Raw genomic sequence first — 23,713 nt, 5'->3', positions numbered from 1 at the left:
TCGCCCTGTAGGCGTTTGCATGGTTTCCGTGGTATCACACCCCTGTGGGCGTGATACTATGGATTTACATGAGCAATGTCACCGGCAATCCTTGAGATCCCGCGCGTGTGCGCTTGCCATTGCCGCAGCCTTGTTATCCGGGTGCTTGCTTCTCGGCTTCAGACGCAAACTGCGCATGCTCAGAAGACTGCTGCGATTCCGACCATGTGCAGAGCATGTCTGAAGCCGAGAAGCAAGCCCCCGGATAACAAGGCTGCAGGATTGGAAAGCGCGCACGTGCGGGATCTTAAGGAGCAACGGTGACGTCACTCATGTAAATCCATGGTATCACACCCACGGGGCGATGCGAAGCCCAGGGGAGTAGACCCTCTGATCATTTACATAGGGAACATATAAGTAATAAAACATATTTTTATACATTCTTATTACATAATATTACAACACAGGGATGGGTAGGAAGGGGTTTCTAGGCCACACATCACCCTGCTTATAGGTTTGGACGCATATGGGACCTGACAGATTCCCTTTAATGACCCTGACTTTTATCCTAAGTCATATGGTAAGACTTGTTAATGGGTCAATATTGATTTTCAGGATTGTTACTGCCAATAGTTGGTACTACCGTGCAAGTCCTCTTCCGCTCTGAAGTCACAATTTGCATATTTAATTTCCCAGAGGAGCATTGCATGGCCTATAAGTCTCCTTACACTGGAATGTAAGGCATGTCACTCTCCACTGTAATATATGTATTTAGTTAAAAAAAAAACCCTTTAGAAAGATAAGCCTCCTCCAGAGGTGTTTGATAGCTGCTTTCAACAGTGTCCCCATAAAGAATACATTCAAACTTTGCCCCTGATGAGTGTGCATCTCTAAGGGGTTTAGGAGGAACGGCTCATTCAGCCACCAACTATTAAGGCTGTATGATCCGTTTATGAAGGTAAGCTGGATTCACAGTTTTGGGTCTCTCCATAATCCATTATCTGTAGGATTCTGCAGCATGTTTTCCATTTCTCTGTCTCACTAGGGAAAAGGAAACCTTTCACATTAAATTTAGTGTGCAGGGTATATAATGTGTGTAATGGGTATAGAAATTCTTTGTAGTCGCTCTGGTTAATAGAAGTCTGTTGAAAAAAACCCCAATATTGTTGACCATTTCTTAGCATACTGGATTACACGCCCTATTCCAGTGTAGATATAGATCAAAACATCACTGACTGATGATAAAGATAGTAATTTTCTTGACAGTGTTTTTTTACATTCTTCTCTTTTTCCATAGGGAGGGCATGCCATTCTGATGGTATGTAATATGGAACGGTTCACTGACTTTGGTACACAGACGGATGCCGTGGTGGTGCTGTCTCTAGCGCAGGCTGCTGTTTTGGGCCTGGTATCAGACAATGAGCTTTTTGGGGCCACAATTAGCCCAAGTGGCATTTTCCCTGCCTCCAGGAGTGACCTCTCAGATCATGAACCTATTGAGGCTGAGCAGCCAGAAGGTGACAACTACCTAAACACTGGGGGAAAGGTTGCAGCTGAACCACCAGAAGATGAGGCTTTGGATTCAGAAAAACATCCAAAACGGAAGAAACGGCTTCCAGTTCGAGTAATTCCAAAAATTAAATGTGAAAAACTTGAAGAGGAGACGGATCCGGTAGAGATCTGCCAGATCACAATAGGAGCCAAAAGTGAAGACAGTGAAAGCGAAGAAATGGTATCACAAGATACTCAGGAGCAGCCTAGCGATGACACTGTACAAAACACTTCTATGAAGATGATTGACCTCAGTTCGTTCCATAGAAAGCCAAAGAGGTTTCGTCACTTTAGAGAAAGATCTCGACATGATGTGGACACTGAGTATCGACGTGTGTTACAGCACCCCATACAGAATCCCTACCCTCTTCCACCCATGCCAATGATCCCTGGGAACTCCAGCTTAGACAATATGCAAAAGCAGTGTAATTTTGGGCCTAGCTTAATGCAAACTAGTGATGGTAGAAGCCCAATAGTTGGATCACCCAAGACAGAGGACAACGTGCAAAGCTTTATTTGGCCTGAACCCAATGAACATGAAACTGATACAGCTGAAACTATTGAACGCAACAAAAAGGCTCAATTGGACAGATTGGATATAAATGTACAAATTGATGATTCTTACCTGGTGGAGGCAGGTGATCGTCAGAAACGATGGCAATGCCGAATGTGTGAGAAGTCCTATACCTCAAAGTACAACCTGGTCACACACATCTTGGGGCACAGTGGCATCAAACCCCATTCATGCCCTCACTGCAACAAACTCTTCAAGCAGCCAAGTCATTTACAAACTCATCTCCTCACACACCAAGGGACACGGCCACACAAGTGTGAGGTGTGCAACAAAGCCTTTACACAGACCAGCCACCTGAAGAGACACATGCTGCTCCACACAGATATCAAACCTTACAGCTGCCGCTTTTGTGGCCGGGGCTTTGCCTACCCCAGCGAACTCAAAGCTCATGAAGTAAAGCATGAAAACGGCAGATGCCATGTCTGTGTTGAATGTGGATTGGACTTTGCTACATTAACACAGTTGAAACGTCACATCTCTTCCCACCAAGGACCCACAATGTATCAGTGTATGGAGTGCAACAAGTCCTTCCATTATCGCAGTCAGCTCCAGAACCATATGCTGAAGCATCAGAATGTGCGGCCATTTGTCTGTAAGGAGTGTGGCATGGAGTTCAGCCAAATCCATCATCTCAAGCAGCATTCACTTACACACAAGGTATTGTATTCTCTCTGTGATACTGTTCATTGAAATGTATATATTTACCAGAGTTTAATGTGCCTCAGGCGATCTCACGTCAGTTATGTATACACTCCTCAACATTAAAATTGCAACATCAAGAAAAATTATTGTGAAATTTGGAAAAACACAGGATCAATGGACATGCTAATGATATGCAAATGGTGAAAATATGCAAACAGATTTTTAAAAACATCTCAATTTATTCAGTATTAGCGCCATGTGCAGAAATACATGCCTTAAAGCACCTTCTTATCAAGCTATCATTGAGGTTACTAATTGTTGTTTGAGGAAAGTTCTGGCTTTACTTGGGCATGCAAATCATAAAAATCTGCTCACAACCATTGACATCCCTGATGTGCTTGATAGGAGACAAGTCTGAAGACCCTGCAGGCCATGGTAGCACATTGAGGCCATGCTGCTCATAGAAGCAGGAGCAACATGCGGCCTGGTGTTGTCATGTTGGAAAAACGGTTCATGAGATACAATCGCAATCCATCATGAAGACATCTTCATGGCATTGCCCATGTGGTCGTCTCACTACTTTCTAACTATCATTACGTCCAACACAAAAGCAGAACTCATCACTGAAGAAGATAGACCTCCATTCTGACTTCTATTGCCGTTTTGCATTGGACCATGATAGCTTTTGAGAGTGGTGGCATGAGGTCTATGGATCACATATAGTTGGATGTCTGGCTTGTAGCCCAATGTTTTTCAGTGCCTTCTGATAGTTTGTGTAAACAGTCTTGTACACATGAAATGAAGAGTAGAGGAGTCACATACCAAGCCCATCATCGACACAACAATTTCAGGCTCCTAATGCTGTACCCTGCCTGCTTAATCTAAAAGGTACCGTCTCACTAAGCAACATCGCTAGCAACATCGCTGCTGAGGCACGACTTTTGTGACATAACAGCGATGCTGCTAGCGATGTAGCTGTGTGTGACATCCAGCAACAACCTGGCCCCTGCTGTGAGGTCGCCGGTTGTTGCTGAATGTCCTGGACCATTTTTTAGTTGTTGCTCTCCCGCTGTGAAGCACAGATCGCTGTGTGTGACAGCAACAGAGCAACAACTAAATGTGCAGTGAGCAGGGAGCCGGCTTCTGCGGACTCTGGTAACCAATGTAAATATTGGGTAACCAAGAAGCCCTTTCCTTGGTTACCCGATATTTACCTTCGTTACCAGCGTCGCCGCTCTCACGCTGTCAGTTCCAGCTCCCTGCTCCCTGCACACATCGCCGGAGTACACATCGGGTAATTAACCCGATGTGTACTCTGGCTAGGAGTGCAGGGAGCCAGCGCTAAGCGGTGTGCGCTGGTAACCAAGGTAAATATCAGGTTGGTTACCCGATATTTACCTTAGTTACCAAGTGCAGCATTGCTTCCACGTGTCGCTGCTGGCTGGGGGCTGGTCACTGGTTGCTGGTGAGATCTGCCTGTGTGACAGCTCACCAGCAACCCGTGTAGCCATGCTCCAGCGATCTCTGCCAGGTCAGGTTGCTGGTGGGATCACTGGAGCGTCTGACTGTGTGACGGTACCTTAAGTGTACTACTAAGTGTATCTCCGGAGTTGTCTTCAGTCTGGGTCATGATTAGGTGGCAAATGCAATGGGCGCTGCCAGCAGTGTATCTTGATGATTTGCTCAAGTGCATTCCTCAGACAACCACTAATGCCTTTATTAATAGCAGCCAAAGCATGTAAGTGTGTGTCACTTCTGCATGTGCCGCTCATACTCAATTCTGAATATATGGAGATGTTTAGAAAATGTTTGATGTTTTTCTTCATTTGTATATCATTAGTGCATCTATTGATCCTGTGGTTTCCATAATTCTACGACTTTTTCTTTTAGGTGCTGCAATTTTAATGTTGAAGAAATATTCATGTTAATATAAGGACATTGTTTAGGACCAACAGAAACATGTGGTCTTATATTTGACATATATACTTACAGTGCATTGCTGAATTTGACTTAAGGGAAACACCCATAGGATCTGAAATAAACATAAATCCATTAGCCTATAGCACGGCATGTCTTATATGATACTCTATAAATATTTAGGAATTGTCTGGTCTCCCTCCTAACCCATGTTTATAGAGCAATGGCTTGTATGTTAGATTTTTGTCTAGCAATAGAACTCTTATGCCTCGTTTCCTAAGAAATGCCTCCGGTTTTTGTTCTTTGGTGGCTCAGTTATCCTTCTCTCTTGCTGTCTGGCTCTCTCTAGTGTCCAGCAGAGGTAACACATAATCAGTATCTACTTCTAGGACCCCTATGATTTAGGAGATTGGGAATATCTGCAATAACTGGGATTGTAGCATTGGGGCAAGTGAAGGATTGGTTCCTGTGTCAGGTCCCCATTTGAAGGGGGCAGCTTGGCTACCCATTAGGGCTATTCCAGTAGGGCGAGACACAGGACTAAGCTTCCTATGTAATCCTTACACTTAGCCTTGCACACTTGCATCTTTACTTGACCTGTATTTTGAAAAACTACTAATTGATAGGACACTATATTTTTGTTTTTATGATTGGCACACAGAAAAATGTGTTAAGATGATTTTTATACTTATTTCTCCTGTAGATCCCATATTTTGTTGGTCATGAATAGAACTGTGCCAATTAAATGGTGGCAGTGTTGTTGGCATGTACAGAGCTATAGAATATTGGATTTTTGGCTTTGCTTATATTTTGGGACATGTCAGGAGATATCTTCAGGTAGTTGTGATCTTGAAGTCCTAAAGAAAGAGCCACAAATTATTTTAATTTGTATTGCTTCAGAAGGAAGTGACCAGCAATGAAGGGTGTGAGGCGTCACCTTGTCCTACTAGTTGGGAGATCTTATGGTCCCTAACTTCCACTGATAGGTGCAGATACATGAGTGCTGTGGTGTAGTCACCCGGGACCATGTGTGTAGGTGATGACCCTTGTAACCAGATTCGCCACAAACTGTTGGTGGGAATTATTGACAACTACCTAAATGCAGGTCTCTTACCGCTGCTATCTTTAGTCATTGATACCCAAATACACCCTGTATAACCATTCTAAGAGACTGGCATGTGAGGCAGCATTTAGCCACATCATTTACTCATGTTGACTGTGAATCCATGTCACTCATAATCTGTATTTTCTATTTATTCCAGGGAGTAAAGGAGTTTAAATGTGAGGTATGTGGGCGGGAATTCACTCTGCATGCCAACATGAAGCGCCACATGCTGATACATGCCAGTGTTCGCCCATTCCAGTGCCATATCTGCTTTAAGACCTTTGTACAGAAGCAAACGCTGAAGACCCATATGATAGTGCACTCCCCTGTGAAGCCGTTCAAATGCAAGGTACAAGCCAGGCTAAGTAGTGGCCCATTGTAAGCCAAGATATTTTTACTGGTTAACGATAGCACATTTACTGTTTTAATGGCAATGGAATTTGCTTAAAGGGAACCTGTCGGGTCCCTTGTGCCACCCAGGTCAGCCGTCACATTTACACATCAAAATTCCCTTCCTAACATCTCTGTATAACCTCATTCTCTAAAATCAGTGTGTAAAAAAAAAAAAAATGTTATCACCTCTGTTTTTCATATGCAAATTAGGGCGTTGACTAGGTAAAGGGGCTTTGTTTTCCCAGACTAGTCGTCCCTCTTTCCATGTTACAATGCCCTTGTGGGTGTGATAACATGATTTCCATGAGCCGGAGTCATCGCAGCTCCTGGACATTTTGCACATGCACATGGCGCATTTTGGCAGCATCAGTGTGCCTCTCAGGCCGGGCATACACACTCAGAGAGGGGCACTGTATATGATCGGATGTGCAGAAGCTGTATTTCGATCATGTGCAGTGTGCCTCTCTGACGTGAAGATTCAGCTTGAGAGGCACACTGATGCTGTGGAAATAAGCCGCGTGCATGTGCAAGATTTTCAGGAGCTGCCTACAATGCGGATTCATTGAAATCATATCATCACCCCACAGCGGTGTAATTTGTATACGAAAAAATAAAGTACTAAATGCCTTTTTTACATGTTGATTTTAGAAAATGATGTTATACAGGGCGGGTAAGAAAGGGAATTTTGACATGCAAATGGGAATCTTGCAGACTTGGATGGCATAAGGGACCGGACACTTTAATCACCCCTACCATATGTTAATATGTTATTATGCCTATGCAGGGTTTCTCTTTTCAGAGCTGATCAGAAGCCCTAAATGGGAGCTACTTTCATCAAACTCTGCATAATTCAGTATTACAAGTGAATATAAGAAACTGTAATATATCTTATCTTCTTTTTCTATGTATGAGTCACTTTTTCTGTGCCCCCCCCCCCCCGATTTCTGAACTCTTCTTATACTGTAAAATCTAAATAAATTAAAATCTGCCTTGCGCAAGACAAGATAGGCTTCCAGCGCAGTGTGGCATCAGGATACACAGCCTATGTACGTGTAGGGGGTGGCAAAGGAGGTGAGAGGAGTGGTGAGAGGCAGGGAACAGATCCAGCAGATTTAGTCTATTCCAGTGCTGGAGTTACAGCTACACTGCTCAGTACTACTGATACTAAGTTCACACAGGGCATTTTTTTGCTGCGCTTTTGGTGCGTTTTTGAGGTCCCAAAGATGCATCTAAGTGCATGTAGATCCTTCCCCCAATAAATCTGAGATTTCTCTTTTGCTGTCCACACTGGGCATCTTTTGTTGGCTGCATGTTGGCTGCGTTTTTGAAGATGCAGTGTGTCCTTTCTTTTTGCATTTTTCCAGCATTTTTGAGCCCTCTAGTCAATAGATTTGACTTAATAATCACATTGGGAAAAACACGTTTTTGCCACAGTGTGTTTTTGGGACAAACGCTGCATCTTTTGTGGTTAAAAAAAAAAAAAAAAGATGCCGCGTGTGAACATACCCTTATGACTTTGCAGCTTCTGTCTGTAATACCACTTTGCATGTGTTTTGTGTATAGGAGACATTATAGCAGACAGAGCCTGCAATGGGAAAATAAGTAAAATAATACAGGATACTAGTAATAAAATGGCCAAAAGTAGTGTTAATCTTCGTGTAGACACATGGCCGCTTATTCTGAAAACGCTTATATCTGATTTAGATTCTCTTTAAAGGGTTTGTCTCCCGTTTGTAAAATGTCCCAAAAGGTGGAAAAAAAAAAAGGCCTTTTTTATACGTTCACCCTCCCATAAAAAATGCCTTCATTGCCTAAAAGCTGCATTCTCAGCAATATAACTGTGGAAAGCTGAATTTAGACATTAGCACAAGCAAAAAAAGTAATTCAATGCACTGCAAAATATTTGAGTGTGACTCGAATAGCCCCTTCTGCCACTTATCAGAATTACCATAACTATTCAGAGGCCATATTTGTGGTAGAGCTCTTAGGGGTACTTTGCACACTACGACATCGCAGCTGCGATGTCGGTGAGGTCAAATCGAAAGTGACGCACATCCGGCGTCGTTGTCGACATCGCAGTATGTAAATCCTTTTTAATACGATTAATGAGCGCAAAAGTGTCGAAATTGTATGATCGGTGATCTGTGTAGTGTCGGCCATTTCCATAATGTCGCTGCAGCGATAGGTACGATGTTGTTCCTCGTTCCTGCGGCAGCACACATCGCTGTGTATGAAGCCGAAGTAGTGAGGAACATCTGCTACCTGCGTCCCGGCTGCAATGAGGAAGGAAGGAGGTGGGCGGGATGTTTACGTCCCGCTAATCTCCGCCCCTCTGCTTCTATTGGCCGCCTGCCATGTGACTTCGCTGTGACGCCGAACGACCCGCCCCCTTAGGAAGGAGGCGGTTCACCGGCCAGAGCAACATCGCAGGGCAGGTGAGTGCATGTGAAGCTGCCGTAGTGATAATGTTCGCTACGGCAGCTATCACAAGATATCGCAGCTGCGACGGGGGTGGGGACTATCGCGCTCGGCATCGCTACCATCGGCTTGCAAAGTACCCCTTACTGTCTTCAGCAGACAAAGCCACCACTTATCTAAGGAAATCTAGGGGAGGATCTTTTTTTTTTTTTTTTTTTTTTTAAGGGTTGGTCAACCATATTTGGTGTAACAGTATGTCTGACCAGATAACTGTGGACTGCACTTAAGGATGCTTTACACGCTGCGACATCGGTAATGATATATCGTCGGGGTCACGTTGATAGTGACGCACATCCGACGTTGTTAGCGACATCGCAGCGTGTGACACCAAGGAGCGATGATCAACGATCGCAAAAACGTCAAAAATTGTTGATCATTGACACGTTACTCCTTTTCATAATATTGTTGGTGGTGCATGCCGCCGGTTGTTCCTCGTTTCTGCGGTGTCACACATCGCTATGTGTGACACCGCAGGAACGACGAACATCTCCTTACCTGCGTCCACCGGCAATGAGGAAGGAAGGAGGTGGGCAGTATGTTCCGGCCGCTCATCTCCGCCCCTCCTCTGCTATTGGACGGCTGCCGTGTGACATCGCTGTAACACCGCACAAACCGCCCCCTTAGAAAGGAGGCGGATCGCCGGCCACAGCGACGTTGCAGGAAAGGTAAGTCCGTGTGACGGGTGTTAACGATGTTGTGCGCCACGGGCAGCGATTTGCCCATGACGCACAACCAACAGGGGCGGGTACGCTCGCTAGCGATATCAGTAACGATATCGTAGCGTGTAAAAGTGGGCTTTAGTCTTGTGATAGATAATGTCTGCTCTGGGTCAAGATTTAACATTTAGGTCCTCTGGTCCCAGACTACAGATGGCAGACAACATTGTACATATACAAATATATCACTGGAAAATCCTCATCTGCAAACATCTGATGGAGTAAGAAAAAGATAAGACCCTGGCTGTGTATGACGCGTGTGGCTCCACTATTCTTTCAGGATGGGCAAATTCATTGTAATGTGTCTAATTTTGCTTCCAGTTATATAGTACAGTCCATAGTACAGGATCTGCATTCTATAGATAATCTATTGTTATTCTTTCTTTACTAGGTGTGCGGAAAATCTTTCAACCGAATGTATAATTTGCTGGGTCACATGCACCTTCATGCAGGATACAAGCCCTTTAAATGCCCGTATTGTTCCAGCAAGTTCAACCTGAAAGGCAACCTCAGTCGTCACATGAAGGTTAAACACGGGGTGATGGACATCAGTTTAGAAAACCAAGGTTAGAATGCAAATCTTGTAAAAGTAATAGTCAACTCCAACAATACAAAAGTCAACACCACCATCACCACCGGAAAAGTTACTTTTCACTTTAAAGTTGATAGTTATTCAACTGAGAAAAGCAGAAGATAATGTGGTCAGGAGAGGATATGCAAATCACATATAAGTAGGGAAATGATGAGCATCGGGATGTTGCAATGTAGTTGCAGTGAAATCCTAACAGTGAGCACCTTGCACACTGTAAGGATTACTGTCAAATTATATAAATATTCTGGACAATCCCTTTAAAGAAAAGGTGAACTCCTTCTTGTGAATGCAACCTTAGTGAATACGCTGGAAAAATGAATCTATAAGTGTAAGCCACCGTGTATAGAGAGCCTTAGTGCCATCTCTGTATATTTACACCTGTTTTGTATTTTATCTCTTATATGAAGTAGTAAAGACTTAAAGGGATTTTCCCACAAATAAAGTTCATTTTAATCAATAGATCTTTTAATAATAATAAGTTCCACAATTGGTTGTGATTTAAAAAATATATTCCTGTGCAGAGATAATTTTAGAAATGCACCCCTGCTACAGTGGCATGTAAACGTTTGATCACCCCTGGTCAAAATCACTGTTTGTGAGCGGTTAAGCAATTTGAAGAAGAAATGATCCCTAAAAGGCATAAAGTTAAAGAAGACACATTTCCTTTGTATTTAAAAAAAATATATAGATAATATATATAATATATACACGTGTGTGTGTGTTTGTGTATATAAATACTGTGTGTGTGCGTGTGTTTATATATATATATATATATAAAATGTATACATGTATGTATGTATGTATGTGTATATATATATATATATATATATTTATTATATAAATATATATATATAAAAATTCATCCTTTACATTTTAAAAATTACAAAAAGGAAAATGGTCTGAGGCAAATGTTTAAGCACCCTTAGAGATTTGTGTGCTATGATGATTCTGGCCAAGGTTTCAGACTTTAATTAGCTTATTAGTGTTATGGCTTACTCAATATCATCGTTCGAGAAAGTTGGGTTTATATAAGATTGTGATATTTGCATCACATGGTTTTCCCTAACCTTGTGCCAGAGAGCTGCAGCCATAGGTTTTTCTACGCAGCTGCCTAGCACTCTGAATGGTGGAGGCCCACAAAGCAGGAGACAGATATAAGAAGATAGTGAAGCATTTTCAAGAAGCCCTTTCCTTAGTTTGAAATGTAATTAAGAAATGGCCGGTAATAGGAACAGTAGAGGCCGAGATTGGGCCGGGAGACCAAGCTATATTTCTGTGAGTGCTGCTAGTAGGATTGCTAGAGAGGCAAACCAGAAACCTCACCTGAATGCAAACAACCTTCAGGAAGATTTAACAGATTCTGGAGTTGTTGTACATTGTTCTACTGTTCAGAGACACCTGCACAAATATGGCCTTCATGGAAGAGTCATCATAAGAAAATGTCTCCTGCGTCCCACACCATAAAATTCAGAGTCAGAAGTATGGAAAAGAACAAAACTAAAAAATGTATGTATTTTGGAAACAAGTCCTTTTGGACCAATAAGGTTGAAATAAAACTCTTTGGCCACAATGATCAAAGGTATGTGTGGAGAAAAAAAGGCCACAGAATTTCAGGAAAAGGAACACGTCGCCAACCATTAAAAATAGAGGTGGATCCATTCTTTGGGGTTGTGTTGCAGCCAATGGCATGGGGAACCTTTCACGGATAGAGGGAAGAATGAATTCAATGAAATGTCAACAAATTCTTGATGCTAACATAACATATGTAAAAAAAAAAAAGCTGAAGTTGGAAGAAGAATGGCTTCTACAAATGGATAATAATCTTAAACAGACATCAAAAATCACAATAGACGACCTCAAAAGCTGCAAGCTGAAGGTTTTACAATGGCCCTCACAGTCCCCTGATCTGAACATCGTTGAAAATCTGTGGCTAATCCTCAAAACAGCAGTGCATGCAACGACCCAGGAATCTCACAGAACTGGAAGACTTATCCAAGCAGGAATAGACAAAAATCCCTGAAACAAGAATTGTTTACAAGTTGTGATACTTGCCAAAGGGGTGCTACTAACTATGTAGGGTGCCCAAACTTTTGCATTAATTTTTTTGTAAAATTTAAACATGTAAAAGGTGAAAAACTATAATTTGGGGTTGTTTTTTTACATAAAATATAAAGGAAGTGTGTCAGCTGTAATTTTATTCCTTTTTTTTTTTCCAAATGTTTTTATTAAATTTTTTCAATTTTTATAAACATAACAAAGACCTTCATGGTTACAAAATAAGAACATTCCTCTGACAGAATAAAACATAATAGGGGATATTGTCCCAACTTAAAATTCCAGACTGCTCTTTGGTAAGTCGTTAAAACCTGTGTCAACCCTAGGTATTTCCGAAGTTGCTGATGTGTCCCGATATACCCTTATCTGTTCATCTTCTCCGCTCTCCACAACCCACTACTGGATGATTCTTAATTTACCCAAGTTGTCTTGGATATCATTCAAGAGATACCACTCTGAGTGTGTAAAAGGTGTCATCACATTATTTATCTCTCCCGGGGTAAATTGGCGTTCAATAAAGTTTCTCCATCTCCCAAAAAACTTGCCTGTCAACCTGTCTTTGTCCCTTTCCACTGCCATTTTTTCTAGTCTCAATAGGTTGTGTAATTCGCCAATGACTTCCTTCATGGATGGGCTCTCTCTGTGTATCCAGTGTTTTAAAATACATCGTTTGGCTATCATGGCTATGTCATGTAGTATTGCAACATTTTTCTGTCCCTGCGCCTCCGAACCCCCTCTTACTCCTTTCTCAAAGGAGTGAAAAATCCACACCATTAACTCTAAATCACTAGAAATTCCCCATGTTGCTCTAACAAATGCCCTAACTTGATTCCAAAACCCCTGAATTTTCTTACATTCCCATAATCCATGTAACATATCTGTTTTCTCTTCTTGACACTTAGGACATCGCATATCTCTTCCTGGTATATTGAATCCCAAGATAGCCCTATGTAAGATTCTAAATTGAGTGTCCCTCCATCTCTCATTAGTAACATGTTTCCGCACTTGTACCCAACCCTTCAATATGGTGCCCACCACTTCTTGTCCTTTCAATTGTTTCCCCCAAGCTGTTAGGGTACGGCTATCTTCCCTAGATATAAGCACCCCCCGAAATATTCGGTAGATATGAGAGACATTGACACTTGCTATATCACCTTCCATAAGTTCATCAATCAAACTTCTGTTCAGTTCCCTTCCAAGCTCACTCAGATCTCCAAGCACCCCAAATTTTAATTGTTCATATTGGATAATATGCGAGCTATTGAGGTCATACTTATCTAGCACTTCTTTGCCTGTCATCCACCTTCTCTCCTCCACATTCATAACGTCTTTCACCCACCTAATGCCCTTCTCTTTCCATCTAATAAACAGCTTGTTTTCTCTTCCCAAGGGGAAGTTTGGAGATGCCCAAGGGTTCAAGTACTTAGACACTTTCCATGAAAGACTCAGCTTCTTTCTCACTGATTTCCAGGTTAACATAGTGTCTCGGAATATGATTGAGCACCTTATGTGCCTTTCCACCTTGGACAATGGAGAGTGTAGAATGGACGTCAAATCCCATGGTGATGCATACTTAGCTTCCATACCGTAGTCTGAGTGCCTACTCGTCCCTCTCATCCAATCCAACACATGCCTCATTATACACACCAGATTATATCCCCGAACATCTGGGAAGCTAAGTCCTCCCTCCTCCGCTGACTTCATCAGTGTACGCAATTTTATTCTGGGTTTCCTTCCCCTCCATACAAAATCCGCATACGCAGAGTTCAGTCTATTCACATCCTTTAGTTTTAGTAATAACGGGATTGTCTGGAATGGATATAGTAGTCTAGGAAAGCTCATCATTTTTATCAGGTGACATCTTGCCAGAAGTGGTAGAGGCAGACCCTTCCATCCCTTGATTTGTGTTATAATTTTCCTTATTAACGGTCCGTAATTTAGCTCGTAGATCGATTCCATCGTTCTCCCTATATGTATTCCCAGGTATTTAATTGAAGTCTGTGCTATAGGGATGCCACAGAAACAACCCTCCCTTGCGTTTCCCCCTGTTGGTCCTTGAGGCCCCCTCAGAAACATGATCTCGCACTTTTTCTTGTTTAGCTTAAATCCCGATATTAGTCCAAATTTCTCAATCAAGGCAAGAGTCTGTGGTAAATCTGCGCTGGGGTCCCCCATATACAGTATAACATCATCAGCAAAAAGCGCTACCTTTATTTCCATTTCCCTTATCTTGATCCCTTTAAAGCTGTTCTGTCCCTGTAAAATTCTTGATAAAGGTTCAATTGCCAGGTTGAATAGGAGGGGAGATAGCGGGCAACCTTGTCTTGTTCCCTTCATCAAAGGGAACACGTCTGATAGAAAGCCCGGAGTGTGTATCCTAGCTCCCGAGTTGGCATATAGTGTTCTGATATAAAGTCTCATTTTGCCTACTAATCCTATGGCCTCCATTACCTTGTCTAACCAGCTCCAGTTTACATTATCGAACGCTTTTTCAGCGTCAAGAGTAACTAGGGCTGGTTTTGCCCCTTTCCCAGTGCACTCTAATCTCACCGCGTCTAACACTAGAATTGTCCTCCGGATGTTAGTGACAGCATTTCTCCCTTTAATAAACCCCACCTGGTGTTCTGTAATGATCCTAGGTAGAATCATGGCCAATCTGTTAGCCATGATCTTGGACATTATTTTTAAATCCTGGTTTATAAGTGATATGGGCCTATAGCTAGAGGGATCATCTAGATCTTTGGTCCCCTTGGGGAGTAATTTGATATATGCTACATTAGAATTTTGGGGAATTTCCCCTCCTTCCAGTAATGCGTTAAATACAGCCGTAAGATCCGGTGAGATCAGATCCTTCATAGCCCTGTAAAATTCGCTATTAAACCCGTCAGGTCCCGGTGCCTTGTTGATGTTAAGGTCCGCAATTGTTCTCGTTACCTCCTCCACTGTAATAGGTGCATTCAAGGCACTCAAGTCTTCCTCATTTAACCTGGGCATGTGTGCTTGTCTCAGCCATTCTGCCTCGTCAGTCATGTCATTATCTCCTGGCCCATATAATTTTCTATAATAATCTCCCAGCAGTTTATTAATTTCCTTAGGGTCCGTGGTCACCCCTCCCCCCTTTGTTTTCAGTTTGGGGATCACTGTCATCTTTCTGCTGCCCCTTGCCAGGTTTGCCAACATTCTCCCCGCCTTGTTGCCGAATCTATGCAGCTCAGCTTCTTTGTGCGACCAGAATAATTGTTCCTTCCTTTTGGCCCAATCGTCAAATCCCCTTTTCGCCTCCAACCATCTGTCTTTAGCTGTGGGAGATCTGTTTGCCAGGTACTTAGTGTAAGCTACCCGAACTGCTTCACTCAGGGCATTATAATTTTCATTCGTTTTTCGTTTGATCATGGCCGCATACCCCATCAATCGACCCCTCAGTACCGCCTTTGCCGTTTCCCAATATAACACTGGTGTCCCTTTATGTTCCTTGTTGTCTTCTATGAATTCTCCCCACCACTCTTGCAGTATTTTTTGGAAGTTTTCTTGTCTAAGAAGAAAAGATGGAAATCTCCATATGATATCTGTACCTCTCTTGAATTTTTCTCTAATGCCCAATCTCACTGGACTATGATCTGATATCACCATGTTCTCTATCTCACAGTTTTGTACTCCATTCACTAGGTCTTGAGATATCCAGAACTGGTCAATACGTGACCAACTATCATGTGGGTGTGAAAAGTGCGTATATTCTCTATCATGCGGATGCGTTAGTCTCCAGATATCTTTCAATCCTACATCTTCTAATGTTACCTCTCTATTGTCTGACCTCCTGTCCACGTTTCCGACTCCCTCCTCCCTCCTCCTCCTATCCTCCGCTGAGTCTGGAACTGTGTTAAAGTCTCCTCCCACTATTATGTTAGTCCCCCCCTCTGTTAGTAATCTGGCCTTTATGCCTTCATGAAAGGAGTTCTGTTGTGCGTTTGGACCGTAAACATTATAAATGCTAAGTTTGCCCGCTGGACTAATGATTGTTAAGTGTTGCCACCTTCCCTGGTCATCAGCCTCGTGTGTCACTACTTCATGGCTTAGTTGTTTATTTATAAGAATCATGGTACCCGCTTTCCTGCCTTGTGCCTCTGCCCCGTATACGGTGCCCACCCAGTGTTTCTTCATGCGGAAAAAATCCTCCTTCCCCAAGTGCGTTTCCTGTAATAGTGCAATGTCTGTTTTAAGTCTTTTCAGGTGTCTCAATATCATTGCTCGTTTGTTAGGAGATCTCAGACCTTTAACGTTCCACGTAATTATTTGTACCATGGTTACTAATGCATTCTGCTTTTGCTGGTCCCTCTCCTGTGGACCCTAGCCTCCCGATAGGCGAGACAATCATCACTAAATACCTTGTTAGCCCCCCAAAGTTGACACTTCCCTTCCCCACCTTGTAAGTATAACAAAAGTAACAAAAAACAAGTAACTGTGAAACATGTTTTCCCTATCGAGAAATTTTTGGCACTTTTCGCCATGTTAGTGACTTCCACTTTTCCTGACCAAACCATTAAGCTCCCTAGTCCCCCCCCCCCTTAAAGTATACATTTTATCCCCGGACCATCATGAACGAGCCCCGAATGATATGAGGAGATTGAGACAATATGTTAAAACCTCTCAAGAAGAAGAGAAAATTAAAAAAAAAAAGAAAAAAAAAAGGAAATTCGGGTCCAACTTAGCTCTGAGTCCTGGAAACCATCCTGACGTTCAGATTAGATCCCCTTCAATTGTGTCTGCATGCCGATCTTGGACAAAGGAAAGAGGAGGTAAGGGAAGAGGGGGGAAAGGAGAAAAAAAAAGGAGGGGGGAAGGTGAAGCAGGGAGTAAAAGGAGGAGGCCCAAAAATTGGCACATAGCCTCCCCTTCCACCTCTCACGACCCCTCGCCCCTCTCTCCTTGACAAAAAATACGAAAGGGATCTATTTGATTTCAGTTGTCCTGAATCTTCCCCAAGAGTTAGTCTCTGTGATCCGTGCGAGGAGTAGGTTGTTGTAATCCTGGGCTTGTTCTCCTCTCCTTTCTGCTCTCAACTTGCGTTTGCTCTCCGAGATGTTTCGGATCTTTTCCTGAGCTCATGGAAAATCGTCTTCTGTTGCTCCCCTCTTCACTAGATCCCCTCCCCTGTCCATCTGGCCGGGACTTGTCTGGCTCTGCCATGATAGCATTTTCTGCTTCTTTATAATCTTTGTAGTAAGCAAACGAGCCATTGGGGTTTTTAACTTTTAGTGTAGCAGGGTACATCAGCTGACATTTTATTTTTTTGTTATACAGAAATGTGCAAATTTTGCTAAAATCTTTTCTTCTTCTGGACACTTCAGCCGAGTAATCACCAAAAATCAGCAATCTATTGCCTTGGTAATGTAACGGGCGCTTACGTTCCCTAAAGGCCCTCAGTATTTCCTCCTTGTGCTTGTAATCTAGATATTTAACTATCACCTGTCTAGCCCTCACCGGGTTTTTCTTGTTGAGATTCTGTTCCTCTCCCTTGTTCGCCTCTTGTTGTCGCAGTGGTCCCACTCTATGAGCCCTTTCTACTCTGAATTTTGCCTTTATGCCTAAGGCCTGAGGTAGCTCCAGCTCACATATATTGTCCAGTTGCCCCAATGAGACCGATTCTGGCAGCCCGACTATACGTAAATTATTTCGTCTCGACCGATTCTCCAAGTCTTCAGCCTTGTCTTTCAGATATTCATTAGACTTCACTAGACTTGCTATTTGTCCTTGCATAGCCAAAATTGTTTCTTCAGAATCAGATATTCTCTGTTCCGTTTCTGCCAATCTAGATGCCTGGACGTTTATCTGATTTTGCATAGCAGCCAATGATGTTTGTATGGCTGTCTCAATGACCACTTTGATCTCTTTTGACAGATGTGATGTCACTTCTACAGCTAATTTTTTATAATCTATATTGAGCTCCTGGTTGTACTTGTTTTGGCCTCCAGGTGGTGCTATTGTCTTATATTTCTTATTTTGCACTGAGCTTTTCCCTCTCTCTGCCAGCAGTAATTTGCATGATTGAGACATTGGTGTCCCTGGCTGCTTCTTGTTTTCTTTACAGGGGGTACTAGTGTTTCTGGCATGTAGCTTCTGGTGAGGTCTTTCAGGATTAGGTCCCTCATGTTGCTTAATTATTTTCCCTTCTCTTCCTGCTGCTCCACTGTGCAATCTTTGCTTGCTAATTCCTCCTTCCCCTCTCTCTTCCATGTCCATGTCGCCTTCATCTTCCCACTGAGATCCTTCCTCTTCTGTCCCCTGCATCCATCTCTCCCCAGCCCCCTCCTCTTCTGTCTCATAGCTCGCATCTCCTTTATCTCCCCCTCTCCTAATCTGTGTTACCGCGGCTTGCAGCTGGGACTCCGTCCCCTCCTCCACCAGACTCTCCGGCGCCATGTTAATTTCTTCCTCCACACATGGCACTTCAGGATCATTGCTTCTCTGGGACATCTCGCTGCAGCCAGCACTTCTCAGGAGGTACCGCTCCATGCCTGCTGACTTCTAATTCCCCTCCAAGGTCTTTTTGTCTCATCCACGTGTCCGGGTGAGTTATTTTCTGTCGGTTTCTCCGGGGGGTGGCAGGAGCTTCCCCTCTATGCTGTCACCTCAGCCAGGACAGGATCCGGAAGTTGTAATTTTATTCCTTTTAGAGATCATTTTATCTTCAACTTGCTTAACTGTTCACAATAACAGTAATTTTGACCAGGGGTGCCCAAACAGGGGTGCCACTGTATGTACTGTGTAATGGCCGTGTCTGACCATACAGGAACATGGTCTGATCATATCACAGCTCCTGGGCAGGGGAGGAAGTAAAAAAGTATACAGACAGGACAGCTTAAAAACAGGCAGAAAAATGTTTCACCTTACAAAAAGAATCAGCTATGATCCCGTGCTGTAATGTCTGTATACTTTTTTACTTCCTTCCCTCCCCAGGAGATGTGGTATGATCAGATCATGTCCCTGTACGGTCAGACACGGCCATTACACAGTACACAGCAGGGACACATTTATAAGTTTATCTCAGCAAAGGAACATTTTTTTTTTTTTTAATCACATCCAATTGTGGAACTTCATTTTAATCAGTAGGCCTTGGGATAAAAATAATCTTTGTGGGAAAACCCCTTTTTAAAGAAAAGAAAAAAAAAAAAAAGGCGAATGAGTTGTTCATGCATAATGTGATCAACCACATCAACTTGATGCCGTTGTGCAGAAAATAGGCACCACGTTAGTGTGGACACTTTTTTTTTTGTCTGCTGCCGAACCTTCTCCAATAGCTTCCCTGTTAGAGGGTAAGGATTTTACACCGGAAAAGATGAGTTTCCAGCATTCTCCAATAAAAGGAATCTAAGTGCTGTTTGTGGTCTTTTTATACTCGATCTTAGGTGGTTGCAGCAAAATTGAGATGAAATTTATAATTAAAAGGGTTTTCTGGTTTTGTAAAACACATGTCCTTGGCTGCAGTTTGTTTTGAAAAAAACAAACAAACAATGCTTTAATCACCTTCCTCATACCGAACACTGACGCTCCCAGCATCTACTATCATCTGTAGCACTGACCTCATGTCAACAGCGCTGCAGCCAATCAGTAACTCCATTATTGGCTGCAGCGCTGTCAACATGAGCTCTGCTCTGTATATAATAATATGTGCAGAGAGCAGCGGCTGAGACTCAGCATTGGATCTGGGAAATGTGAGTAATGCACTGTTTTCTTTTAAAACAAACTATCTGGGTACGTTGGTTTCCAAAATGGGAAAATAGGCAAACAATTTAAATTTTCTTGAGGGTCCCATATGATCAAGCTTCTTATTCTATGAGGTATCAGAACGATCTGATTATGCCTATAGCAGCACAGCAATCATTAATTATCCTACTATAAAATGTAAACTTGAAGCTGACCTCTGTCTGTGGGTGGCAGTCTGGTTGACATGCCTGATGTCCATAATTTCTTAGCTAATCATTGCTGTTCTTGTACAGACCCAATGATGGACCTTCCTGACCAAGAAGCCAATGATATAGACAGCCAACAGGGAATGGAGGACTATGAGGAGAACTCATACAACTATGGAGAAGTGGAGAATTCATCAGAAGACCAGTCAATGTCTGAGCAAACTATGAAAGAAATGGTCTATTACAATGTCTTATAGTAATAAGACATTAGTCCAGGGCTGACTGAGGAAATTCAGTTTTACTTCTTGGATCCGCTCACAGTTGATCGTTTGTGCTCTATCCTTTGACAAATTAACATACATGTTTCAGCTATTGTGTATATAAATTTTGCCAGATCTGGCCAAGATGGAAGGATATAATATCAGCAGGAATATTTTTCACTTGTTCTTGTTCATAAGAAGCTGGACCGGTGGACATTATAGAAGGTCCATACACAGACTTTATTTCTGATTTTGTAGCTTGACCACTGGTGTTATAAGACGTTTGCTTTTGTCAAGTGTATTTTATGTTTCCATGATTTTGTCAGAAATGAAGCATCCATCATCTGAAATGAAACCGCTCCAGAAAACGAGGGATGATGGTCATGTAATACTCAATCTTTTATTTATGCTCAGTAATAGACTGTCTTACACTGAGGGCCTCTTGGAAACAGGACACTGCTAGAATCCAGGACTACTGTTTTCATACAAAGTCTTTGAGCCTTGTTTTTGAATGTTTCAAATTTAGGGTTAAGAACCTACAAAAATTGCTTTGTCGTCCAGGTGGCCGATTGTCCTATCAAAGCAGTCCACTACTTTCCATCCTGCGAGGAGCTGATTGTATTCATATTCACACAGTGAAAGGGAATAGAGGAAGACCTTGGGAATAAAATGAGTTCATGCAACATGCGTTGCCTTTCTACCTCTCCTGCTCTCCACCTCTCTTCCTACAAAGAGACTGACCGCTACTGATCTGTATATTACACTGTATTTTATTATTGGCTACCGCATGGAAAACTATTAAACTATTTAACTGTCTTACAATCCATCTGACATTACATTACTAAGGAACCGTGAGCATTCCTTGCCAATTCCTTGTATGTCCATTATAAACCACTTCTTAGGTAGTTTGTTTCTCCTGTCATTTTAGACCGGCTTTCAGGGGCCGACCGGTGATTCTAATTATATCGGCCTCATTAATAGAAGTTATTTTTTTGAAATTTACATATTTTATATTCTAAATTATCAATCTGTAGTAAAATTATTTCTTGATGTTTTAGACATATGAGAAAAATAAAGTCACTTTTCCTACATTTTCCTGGTGTCAATCTTTTATATTCAGAGTCTAGTCCTTGGCTCATGCGGAGGTTTTTCTGCTTCTTTCAATGTAAATATGACAACAAAAAACCCCACAAACATTCTAATGGGAAAATAAAGGATATTCCTTATTGTAGATAAGAAAATGTCACGAGACCAAGTTCTTCATAATTACTGTTAACATTGCACCTAACAGAGATTGCAAGAGACTTTTCATTCCCATTTATCACATTGCTTTGCTCCTTGCTGGGAAGGTCTTTATTTCACTTGAAGCCTGGATTGATACCTGTCCAGGGGAGGTACCGCTCATAGTTGCAGACCATGTGGCTGCTATGGGGCCCATGAGCTGGGAAAGGGTCTCGATAACATGTGGCACCGCCCTTCCCCTCCTTATGCAGGGTATTTAAATTTCAATAGTGCATGTGTTCTTGGGGTGGGTTCAGATACTGATGAACACAATTATGGAAAAGGAACATCTCAGCTCTGAGTCTCAGCACAGTGTGTGTAATGACTACACTACATCGCGCCTGCTGTGTGGACCTTTGGTCTCCACACAGAACAGACAAGAGGTATTTTTTGTATTTTATCAAAATGAGGATACTGGGGCATCATACTATGTGAGGTGTTGTGAGGCCATTATACATGATGTATTAGAGCTGTAGGAACATCATATTGTGTGTGCGGGGAATCCTACTGTGTGAAGGTAGTGTAGGGTCAATAATACCATATATGGTTGTGTGAGACCCATCCTACTGTATGGGAGGCTGTGGGGGCCACCGTACTGTGTGGGGGAGCCATGGAGTCCATCATACTTACTGTCTGTGTGCACCTTACCGGTGGGACTTGCTGTAGCGTTATCATCATAATGTGTGAGTGGCAGTACTGTGAGGGGAGGGACTTGCTGTGAGATATACTGTGTGGGGGAGGAATCATACACTATAGGGGCTATGAAGGTGGTATCGTAGTGGACGAGAACACGAGGAAGATTCGGCAGGGGCACTATTTCTGTGTACATGCCACAAAACATATCGTTCTTGTGTTTATAAGTTGGAAGAAATATTCCTGTCTACTCCAGCAACTTTGTGGAGTGGGAGAAGGGGCTCAATATAGGCTGCTGCTATGTGGCCCCATTATCTATATATTAAATCCTCTGTATAGGTCTCAATCTTCTAGCTGTAGCTTGATGAACAAAAATTAATGTTCCTGTTTTCTTTCAGTAGTAGTGGACTCTAAAAACGAAACTTTGGAATCTTTTTTCCATTTCCTGGTCACATCGCAATGTCAGATCGCTGCTTGTTGTAAACGCTTCCAGCATTGGCAGGATGTGTGTAAATAGTGATGAAAATTCTTGCTGGAAATTCCCCTAAAGATTTATACAGGTTAAAATGATCTCACATAATGAGACATACAGCATTAACGGAAGATTTTTACATGTCAGTTTAGAAGTGAAGCTCTGGGTAAATACTAGTAAAATGTTAGGTTTACGTAACACATTTCTCTGTGAAGCGACACCCGTGACAGCGTCCTGGATGTAGGGAGGTGGCCATGGATCCCACTGTCCTAGTTAGTAACCAACAACAGAATAGTAGGATGGTACACAGACTGACTGCAAAAAGTACTGCCAATTACAGAAACAGCAGCAGCAGAAAATAGTTTCCTTTATCATGTTGATGGGAATGTTAGATCAGAACCAGCTTCCTGTTTTTATTTAAGACGTCAATTAACAATGTAGCTTGAATAAAGTTAAGCTCTTTATTACATTGTTCAGTCCTATTATTTGGTTGCAAGTAAGGCTGCTTTCACACTACGCTTTTTTAGCATGCATCATGAACGTTTTTTTGCTGCAAAAGCGAATCCTGTTTTCTTTGTCGCTCCATTGGGAGACCCAGACAATTGGGTGTATAGCTCATGCCTCCGGAGGCCACACAAAGTATTACACTAAAAGTGTAAAGCCCCTCCCCTTCTGCCTATACACCCCCCGTGCATCACGGGTTCCTCAGTTTACATGCTTTGTGCGAAGGAGGTCAGACATCCACGCATTAGCTCCACAGCTTGGTCAGCAGCAGCTGCTGACTATGTCGGATGGAAGAAAAGAGGGCCCATAACAGGGCCCCCAGCATGCTCCCTTCTCACCCCACTCTTGTCGGCGGTGTTGTTAAGGTTGAGGTACCCATTGCGGGTACGGAGGCTGGAGCCCACATGCTGTTTTCCTTCCCCATCCCTTGATGGGCTCTGGGGAAGTGGGATCCTAATTCGGTCTCCAGACACTGAGACCGTGCTCCATCCACAGCACCTGGGGTATCTGCTGGACAAGGAGCCGAGTATCGTCAGGGACACTGCTGCTTTGAGGTACTCTGTGTCCCCGTGGGGACCGCGCACAGAATCACTCCAGCATTGCTGGGTGTGTTAGTGCACCGGGGACCGCGGCGCTGACCGCGTTTGTGTCATC

General features: G+C 42.8%; 1 protein-coding gene across 2 annotated transcripts in view; it reads left to right on the top strand.

Moving 5' to 3' along the window:
- ZNF710 (zinc finger protein 710) overlaps positions 1-21,249 on the top strand; it is a 135,466-nt gene extending 114,217 nt beyond the window's left edge. For both annotated transcript variants that reach the window (XM_075342800.1, XM_075342799.1), the window contains 4 exons: positions 1,277-2,761; positions 5,926-6,117; positions 9,747-9,921; positions 19,997-21,249. In XM_075342800.1, the coding sequence (XP_075198915.1) occupies positions 1,295-2,761; positions 5,926-6,117; positions 9,747-9,921; positions 19,997-20,166 (2,004 nt within the window). In that variant the 5' untranslated portion in view covers positions 1,277-1,294 and the 3' untranslated portion in view covers positions 20,167-21,249. The remainder of the gene's footprint in view (positions 1-1,276; positions 2,762-5,925; positions 6,118-9,746; positions 9,922-19,996) is intronic.
- The last annotated feature ends 2,464 nt before the right edge of the window (positions 21,250-23,713 follow it).

This window comes from Anomaloglossus baeobatrachus, chromosome 4 (assembly GCF_048569485.1).
Source record: "Anomaloglossus baeobatrachus isolate aAnoBae1 chromosome 4, aAnoBae1.hap1, whole genome shotgun sequence".
NCBI lineage: Eukaryota > Metazoa > Chordata > Amphibia > Anura > Aromobatidae > Anomaloglossus > Anomaloglossus baeobatrachus.
The sequence above is the reverse complement of the archived record's forward strand: the minus strand, read 5'-3'. Positions and strand labels throughout refer to the sequence as shown.